This window comes from Gobius niger (genome assembly GCF_951799975.1).
Source record: "Gobius niger genome assembly, contig: SCAFFOLD_62, whole genome shotgun sequence".
Lineage (NCBI taxonomy): Eukaryota > Metazoa > Chordata > Actinopteri > Gobiiformes > Gobiidae > Gobius > Gobius niger.
The window spans coordinates 107,501-116,996 of record NW_027639264.1 but is presented as its reverse complement, the minus strand read 5'-3'; the positions used below and the strand labels follow the sequence as shown (position 1 = coordinate 116,996).

Here is a 9,496-nt window from a genome sequence, read left to right as displayed (position 1 = left end):
ACCGGGGACTTTCAATACAAACTAAAGGGCTTTTGTGAAACGCTCGAATCAAGCTACAACCAAAGACGAAGAGACTCGGAGACGAAGAGACTCAGACTCAGAGACTCAGAGACTCGGAGACTCGGAGACTCGGAGACTCGGAGACTCGGGGACTCGGACTCAGAGACTCAAAGCCGACCGTGTGAATCAGGTTTATTTTGTGAATAAAGGCGACACTGGAATCTCTTCTTCTGTGTTTTTGTTTGTCTCCTGCTCAGAGCTGCTGTCACACAGTCTAGCGCCCCCTCAGGGCAGGAGGGGGCGCTCATTATCATAAACACTCTTTAAACAACACAACAATCTGTGTAGAAGTAAGTGACGACTGGAGGATAACAGAGTAGAAAGTGAGATTAGAAACAGCCTCGTCTGATTCCAGGAGGAAGTCGCCTGAAAACACTGTCCTTCACTCAAACATCTGGAACTTTAGTGGATCACAAGGGAAGCTCTTGTGTGTTGTTTTAACTAGGGCTGTTCAATTAATCGAAATTCGATTACGATTTCGATTACAACAGTAAACGATTACAAAATTAGCATAATCGCAAAAAATCGATTATAATTTTTTTTTTTCAATTTTTTTTTTTCAAATTTTTTTTTTCAAATTTTTTTTTTCAGATTTTTCATTTTTGGATTTGTGTCATTTTTTTGCTGGATTTTTGTCACTTTTTTGCTGGATTTTTGTCACTTTTTTGCTGGATTTTTGTCTTTTTTTTTTGCTGGATTTTTGTCAATTTTTTGCTGGATTTTTTTCTTTTTTTTTGCTGGATTTTTGTCACTTTTTTGCTGGATTTTTGTCTTTTTTTTTGCTGGATTTTTGTCACTTTTTTGATGGATTTTTTTCTTTTTTTTTGCTGGATTTTTGTCACTTTTTTGATGGATTTTTGTCAATTTTTTGATGGATTTTTGTCACTTTTTTGATGGATTTTTGTCACTTTTTTGCTGGATTTTTGTCACTTTTTTGATGGATTTTTGTCACTTTTTTGCTGGATTTTTGTCAATTTTTTGATGGATTTTTGTCACTTTTTTGATGGATTTTTTTAAAGGCAACAAATAATCGTTTGAATAATCGTGATTTCAATTATGACAAAAATAATCGTGATTATTATTTTTTCAATAATCAAGCAGCCCTAGTTTTAACACAGCTTCCCACACTGGTCACAGCGATGCTTCTTTTCTCCTGTGAGTGTGAGGCGCTGAGGCCACAGTCTGAGAAGATACACTTGATTCTTGAACTTCAGGAAGTGTGAAGAATCTGTATAAAGTTGCAAATTAAGGCAAGAAAATAGTGTAAAAAAGTGACTGTACCCACGCGTTACATAATGTCGGTCTGTATTTCGGTTCCTTTCACCCCTCTTTGCGTTCGGTGACTCTGCAGACTTACTTTACCTCCATGTTTAGTGTAAAGTTATAATTCTTACGGTAAATTCAGTTCATATTTCCTCAGTTTCTGCCTGACGTTTGTTCGGGATTGGAAGTACATTTATAAATATATCAAGTTCACAGTTCCAGTGTTTTTCCAACTGGTATAAATGTTCATATTTCTTGTGGCCATGACGTTTACTAGACGTTCCTGAGAGACGTTTCCATTTGTGGTCTCAGAGCGCCATCTTGTGGCTTGTAACGGTAGTGCAGTGTAATTTGCCTGCATTTCTTTCAGTGACTGCAGAGCATATTATTTAGTACTTTGCAGTAATTTCGTTTATAGTCAGTCTTATGTTTAAGAGTGCGATTATACTATATTATACTATTGAATAAGTCAGTACATGTTGGTGTATCTTATGTGAATAGTCTGTATAACAGTATATCATTTCTGTGCTCTCTAATATATAACTATATTGTTCTGTTTGTTCATTTGCAGAAACCACACTCACCAAATCCTACAATAAATCAAGGTCAAATTTATTTATAGAGCACATTTACAAACAGCAGCCACTGCCCCAAAGTGCTGGTCAAATATAAACATCATAATATAAAAACATAATGTTATATAAACTCTGGTTAGATCAAATTTAAACATAATACTGTAATATATAAACATAATACTGTAATATATACACATAATACTGTAATATATAAATATAATACTGTAATATATAAATATAATACTGTAATATATAAACATAATACTGTAATATATAAACATAATACTGTAATATATAAACATAATATTGTAATATATAAATATAATACTGTAATATATAAATATAATACTGTAATATATAAACATAATAATATATAAACATAATACTATAATATATAAACATAATATTGGATACACTTATGTTTTATTTCGAAGAGCGGGAGAAGCACTTCCGGTTTTATTGTGAAGGCCAACACTTTGACATTATTGTCCGGAGATTTTCCAAAAGTGTCCCCGTGTCCGCGCACTGTCCCCCCGCAGACCGAGCGCTATGTCCCCGGGGGAGTCCGCTGCCTGAGGCCGGGCGGAGCGGAGCTGAGGCCGGCCACAGAGAGCCCCAGAGCCCCGCAGAGACTCACCGCCGAGGCCCGGAAGAGCCGGAGATGCTACAGAGCTACAGCGGCCGAAGCTAACTGCCCTCCCCACAGAAGGATGCTGCGGGCCGGGGGCTGAGGTGAGGACAGCCCGGGGCCGGAGGGCGGAGGGCCGGGGTTAGCCGTTAGCTCAGCCGTTAGCTCAGCCGCTGTTTGTGTCTAAAAGCCCAAAGCAGCGGAGATAAAGAGACATGTGGAGCTCAGGACGTTTGTTTTTATCCCCGAGCCCAGTGTTTATCAGAGTATTATTACACAGCAAGTACACGGTTATTACACTGTAGTACACAGATAGTACACAGATACTACACAGATATTACACAGATATTACTCTCAGGGCGGGGTGAAGCTGATGTTTATGTTTATAATGTCATATTCTCACAGCTCAGTGTGAAACATGTGTCTGACTTTAACTTTGACACATTTATAAACAGTGTTGGGAGTAACTAAACTACACGTGTTAGAGTACTCACTCTGAGTAACTGTATTCTCTGCTTAAGTTTCATCTGAGAGTATTATTACTGTCCAGATATCAAGGTAATGTCCCAGTATTAGTCATTACATTCTAGCTCCATATTCACAACATTATTAAGAAAGAACTTTAGTGTTGAGCTGTTTTTCAGAGTTAAATAGTTCTTCATTAATGGTAAGTTTAACAGGTGTATGTACATTTATATTATACACAAATATAAAGTGAAAGTATCTAAAAGTACTCAGATTACTCTGAAAGTATTCTCCACAACACTTTTTATAAACTCAGTGCAGACTGAGTGATGTCGTGATTAGGGCTGAACGATACATCGTTATTGTGTTTGTATCGCGATATGAACATTGAAAACATTAAAAATGTAAAAACCAAGATATAAACGATATGATTTTCATCAATGTAACTGCACTCTTTATTATTAGGTTTTTATTATTCAGAAAAATGTTTGGTTTTCAAATAAGCCATAGTTACATCATATCGATATGGAGATATCTGCCATGAATATCGAGGTATACATTTTTTCCATATCGTCCAGCCCTCGTCGTGATATGTCGTGATAAGAAGCGATAAGTCGCGATATGTCGTGATAAGTCGTGATATGTCGTGTGTCTCGTGTTATTTTGGGCTATATCGAGTGTGTTGTGATACAGATCACCGGATATTGTATCACCCAATGTCGCGACATATCACGATATTGTTTGTCATCGAATTTCGCGACACACTGTTTTCGAGATATATCGCGATGTATCGTGTATGACGCGATACAGTGTTTTTATATCACGATATATCCACATCGTCCAGCCCTCGCCGTGATATGTCGTGATATGTCGTGTGTCGTGTGATATGTTGTACGACGTGACGATATATCGAGTGTGTCTTGATGCGGATATTGTATCACCCGATGTCATGACGTATCACGATATCGTATGTCACCAAATGTCATTATACAAGGTTTTCATGATATATAGTGTATGTCGCGATACAGATGTTTTGCAGTCTATCATGATATATCGCCATATGTCGTGTCGTGATGCGGATGTTGCGTCACCTAATGATACGATGTGTTTTGCGATATATCGTGCCGCCCTGATCACGATACAGTGAGTTTCGGGAAAGGTTTTAACCTCTAACCCCCAGCCTGAACTGTTTTCACCAGCTCGGCTTTACCCAAATCTAAAAGCTTCTGGAAATAAAGTGTCACATTAACACATTACTGACACTAAACACCCGAAACAGAGATTCTGAGTCTCAGCGGGACTGTCCGGAGAATACAGGGCAAAACAATAAAATAAATACGGGAACATATGAGTCATTATGATGCAGTAAGTAACAGGTAACTCGTGCCCCTAGAGGCCATAAGCGCCACTGCAGCTGTTGTACATGTTGTGTTTTTTACTCATTAATCGTCCGTGAGAGTAAATCCTGCCCTGACAGGAAAGACAGACGGACGTGTTTCTGACGTGCTCCTGACGTGTTTCTGACGTGTTTCTGACGTGTTCCTGACGTGTTTCTGACGTGTTCCTGACGTGTTTCTGACGTGTTCCTGACGTGTTTCTGACGTGTTTCTGACGTGTTTCTGACGTGTTCCTGACGTGTTCCTGACGTGTTTCTGACGTGTTCCTGATGTGTTTCTGACGTGTTTCTGACGTGTTTCTGACGTGTTTCTGACGTGTTTCTGACGTGTTTCTGACGTGTTTCTGACGTGTTCCTGACGTGTTCCTGACGTGTTTCTGACGTGTTTCTGACGTTTTTCTGATGTGTTTCTGACGTGTTTCTGACGTGTTTCTGACGTTTTTCTGATGTGTTTCTGACGTGTTCCTGACGTGTTTCTGACGTGTTTCTGACGTGTTCCTGACGTGTTTCTGACGTGTTTCTGACGTGTTTCTGACGTGTTTCTGACGTGTTTCTGACGTGTCTCTGATGTGTTTCTGACGTGTTTCTGACGTGTTTCTGACGTTTTTCTGATGTGTTTCTGACGTGTTTCTGATGTGTTTCTGACGTGTTTCTGACGTGTTCCTGACGTGTTTCTGACGTGTTTCTGACGTGTTTCTGACGTGTTCCTGACGTGTTTCTGACGTGTTCCTGACGTGTTTCTGACGTGTTTCTGACGTGTTTCTGACGTTTTTCTGATGTGTTTCTGACGTGTTTCTGACGTGTTTCTGACGTTTTTCTGATGTGTTTCTGACGTGTTCCTGACGTGTTTCTGACGTGTTTCTGACGTGTTTCTGACGTGTTTCTGACGTGTTTCTGACGTTTTTCTGATGTGTTTCTGACGTGTTTCTGACGTGTTTCTGACGTGTTTCTGACGTGTTTCTGATGTGTTTCTGACGTGTTTCTGACGTTTTTCTGATGTGTTTCTGACGTGTTTCTGACGTGTTTCTGACGTGTTTCTGACGTGTTTCTGACGTTTTTCTGACGTGTTTCTGACGTGTTTCTGACGTGTTTCTGACGTGTTCCTGACGTGTTTTTGACGTGTTTCTGACGTGTTTCTGATGTGTTTCTGAAGTGTTTCTGACGTGTTCCTGACGTGTTTCTGACGTGTTCCTGACGTGTTTCTGACGTGTTCCTGACGTGTTTCTGACGTGTTTCTGACGTGTTCCTGACGTGTTTCTGACGTGTTCCTGACGTGTTTCTGACGTGTTTCTGATGTGTTTCTGAAGTGTTTCTGACGTGTTTCTGACGTGTTTCTGACGTGTTTCTGACGTGTCCCTGACGTGTTTCTGACGTGTTCCTGACGTGTTCTTGACGTGTTCCTGACGTGTTTCTGGCGTGTTTCTGACGTGTTTCTGACGTGTTCCTGACGTGTTCCTGACGTGTTTCTGACGTGTTTCTGACGTGTTTCTGACGTGTTTCTGACGTGTTCCTGACGTGTTTCTGACGTGTTTCTGACGTGTTCCTGACGTGTTCCTGACGTGTTTCTGACGTGTTTCTGACGTGTTTGACGTTTTTCTGAAGTGTTTCTGACGTGTTTCTGACGTGTTTCTGACGTGTTTCTGACGTGTTCCTGACGTGTTTTTGACGTGTTCCTGACGTGTTTCTGACGTGTTCCTGACGTGTTCCTGACGTGTTCCTGACGTGTTTCTGACGTGTTTCTGACGTGTTTCTGACGTGTTTCTGACGTTTTTCTGATGTGTTTCTGACGTGTTTCTGAATTGTTCCTGACGTGTTTCTGACGTGTTTCTGACGTGTTTCTGACGTGTTTCTGACGTGTTTCTGACGTGTTTCTGATGTGTTTCTGACGTGTTCCTGAATTGTTTCTGACGTGTTCCTGACGTGTCTCTGACGTGTTTCTGACGTGTTTCTGACGTGTTCCTGACGTGTTTCTGACATGGTTCTGACGTGTTTCTGACGTGTTTCTGACGTGTTTCTGACGTGTTTCTGACGTGTTCCTGAATTGTTTGTGACGTGTTTCTGACGTGTTTCTGACGTGTTTCTGACGTGTTCCTGACGTGTCCCGCAGAGGGGGAGGAGCCTGACTTGGTTGCCATGGCGAGTCGGAGGAAGTCCGCGGCGCCGTGTATGGTCCCCAAACTCAGTGACCAATCGGAGCGCAGCACTGCCAGAGAGGGCGGGGCCAGGAGCGACGACAGCGATGACGACATAATGCAGGTGTGGCTCTCAGTCGCTCAGGGATTATACATGTGTTTGGGCGTGGGGGGGGGCAGAACCCTGTATAAACGTGATCTCCTGTTTTTCCCGGCACAGACGGAGCGTTTCCCAGGCGCCGGCGTCGGGGGCGGGGCCTCGGCGGGGGGCGGGTACGAGTGTAAATACTGCAGTTTCCAAACGTCGGACCTGAACCTGTTCACGGCGCACGTCGACGCCCAACACCCGACCATCGTCACCAACACCAGCTACGTCTGCCTGGAGTGTGACTACGCCACCAAGAGGTGAGGGGGAGGGGGAGAGGAGGGGGAGGGGGGGAGAGGAGGGGGAGGAGACACTGAGGGGGGAGGAGTTACCCAACAACACCCGACCATCGTCACCAACACCAGCTACGTCTGCCTGGAGTGTGACTACGCCACCAAGAGGTGAGGAGGGGGGGGGGGAGAGGAGGGGGAGGGGGGGAGAGGAGGGGGAGGGGGGGGGAGGGAGGAGACACCGAGGGGGGAGGAGGAACCCAACAACATCGTCACCAACACCAGCTACGTCTGCCTGGAGTGTGACTACGCCACCAAGAGGTGAGGGGGAGGGGGGAGAGGAGGGGGAGGGGGGAGGAGGGAGGAGACACCGAGGGGGGAGGAGGAACCCAACAACATCGTCACCAACACCAGCTACGTCTGCCTGGAGTGTGACTACGCCACCAAGAGGTGAGGAGGGGGGGGGACGAGGGAGGGGAGAGGAGGGGGAGGGGGGGAGAGGAGGGGGAGGGGGGGAGAGGAGGGGGAGGAGACACCGAGGGGGGAGGAGTTACCCAACAACACCCGACCATCGTCACCAACACCAGCTACGTCTGCCTGGAGTGTGACTACGCCACCAAGAGGTGAGGAGGGGGAGGGGGGGAGGAGGGGGAGGGGGGGAGAGGAGGGGGAGGGGGGGAGAGGAGGGAGGGGGGGAGAGGAGGGAGGGGGGGAGGAGGGAGGAGGGAGGGGGGGAGAGGAGGGAGGGGGGAGGAGACACCGAGGGGGGAGGAGACCAGCTACAACACACAGGACAGTTTCATTAGTGAGGTCACAGTGAGGTCACAGAGAGGTCACAGTGAGGTCACAGTGAGGTCACAGAGAGGTCACAGTGAGGTCACAGTGAGGTCACAGAGAGGTCACAGTGAGGTCACAGTGAGGTCACAGAGAGGTCACAGTGAGGTCACAGTGAGGTCACAGTGAGGTCACAGTGAGGTCACGGTGATGTCACGGTGGGGTCACGGTGAGGTCACAGTGAGGTCACAGTGAGGTCACAGTGAGGTCACGGTGAGGTCATGGCGTTCCTCTTGTCGTCCTCAGTTATGACACGCTGCAGATCCATAACGCTCGCTGCCATCCCGGCGAGGACAGCTTCATGAGTGAGGTCCCAGTGAGGTCACAGTGAGGTCACGGTGAGGTCACGGTGAGGTCATGGCGTTCCTCTTGTCGTCCTCAGTTATGACACGCTGCAGATCCATAACGCTCGCTGCCATCCCGGCGAGGACAGCTTCACGCGGACGATGGTGACTCGAAACAACCAGACCATCTTCCAGCAGACGGTGAACGACCTGACCTTCGACGGCAGCTTCGTCAGCGGCGAGGAGGAGCCTGGCCCCGCCCACATCGCCTTGAGCCAGACGCCCATCATGAGGCGGAGCCAGAGGCCGATCTCGCCGCCGCCCGCCGACGTCATTAAGCTGGAGAGCGACGAGGAGGAGGACTACGACAGCAAAGAGATGCCCGTGCTGAGCCCCGCCCCCCTCACCCCTGTGGCCACGCCCACTCCTCCGGCGCCCGTGGCGCCCGCAGCTCCGCGCCTCGTCTCGGCCAATCAGAGCTTCGTGGTGAACGGCTCCGGCATTCAGCTCAAAGGTAACGCCCACCACACAGGCGTGAGCTTATCTGAGGCCACTGCGGCTTAGAGCGAGGTTTATTTCAGGGCTTAAAGTGCAGAGTCAGGCCCGGGTCAGGCCCGAGTCAGGCCCAGGTCAGGCCCGAGTCAGACCCGAGTCAGGCCCGAGTCAGGCCCGAGTCAGGCCCGAGTCAGACCCGAGTCAGGCCCGAGTCAGGCCCGAGTCAGGCCCGAGTCAGACCCGAGTCAGGCCCGAGTCAGGCCCGAGTCAGGCCCGAGTCAGACCCGAGTCAGGCCCGAGTCAGACCCGAGTCAGACCTGAGTCAGGCCCGAGTCAGGCCCGAGTCAGGCCCGAGTCAGGCCCGAGTCAGGCCCGAGTCAGACCCGAGTCAGGCCCGAGTCAGGCCCGAGTCAGGCCCGAGTAAGACCTGAGTCAGGCCCGAGTCAGGCCCGAGTCAGACCTTAGTAAGGCCCGAGTCAGACCCGAGTCAGGCCCGAGTCAGGCCCGAGTCAGGCCCGAGTCAGGCCCGATTCAGGCCCGATTCAGGCCCGATTCAGGCCCGAGTCAGGCCCGAGTCAGACCCGAGTCAGGCCCGAGTCAGGCCCGAGTCAGACCCGAGTCAGACCCGAGTCAGACCTTAGTAAGGCCCGAGTCAGGCCCGAGTCAGGCCCGAGTCAGGCCCGAGTCAGACCCGATTCAGGCCCGAATCAGGCCCGAATCAGACCCGAGTCAGGCCCGGGTCAGACCCGGGTCAGGCCCGAGTCAGACCCGAGTCAAACCTTTGTAAGACCCGAATCAGGCCCGAGTCAGACCCGAGTCAGACCCGAGTCAGACCCGATTCAGGCCCGAGTCAGGCCCGAGTCAGACCTTAGTAAGGCCCGAGTCAGGCCCGAGTCAGACCCAAGTCAGGCCCGAATCAGGCCCGAATCAGACCCGAGTCAGGCCCGGGTCAGACCCGGGTCAGGCCCGAGTCAGACCCGAGTCAAACC

The 9,496-nt window shown here is 48.1% G+C and overlaps 1 protein-coding gene across 1 annotated transcript in view; it reads left to right on the top strand.

Annotated features, from left to right (window-relative positions):
* The first annotated feature begins 2,358 nt into the window (after positions 1-2,358).
* LOC306982667 (zinc fingers and homeoboxes protein 1-like) overlaps positions 2,359-9,496 on the top strand; it is a 43,379-nt gene continuing 36,241 nt past the window's right edge. The window contains exons 1-4 of the mRNA XM_079583136.1: positions 2,359-2,630; positions 6,495-6,643; positions 6,740-6,924; positions 8,111-8,526. Coding sequence (XP_079439262.1) covers positions 6,521-6,643; positions 6,740-6,924; positions 8,111-8,526 — 724 coding nt within the window. The 5' untranslated portion in view covers positions 2,359-2,630; positions 6,495-6,520. The remainder of the gene's footprint in view (positions 2,631-6,494; positions 6,644-6,739; positions 6,925-8,110; positions 8,527-9,496) is intronic.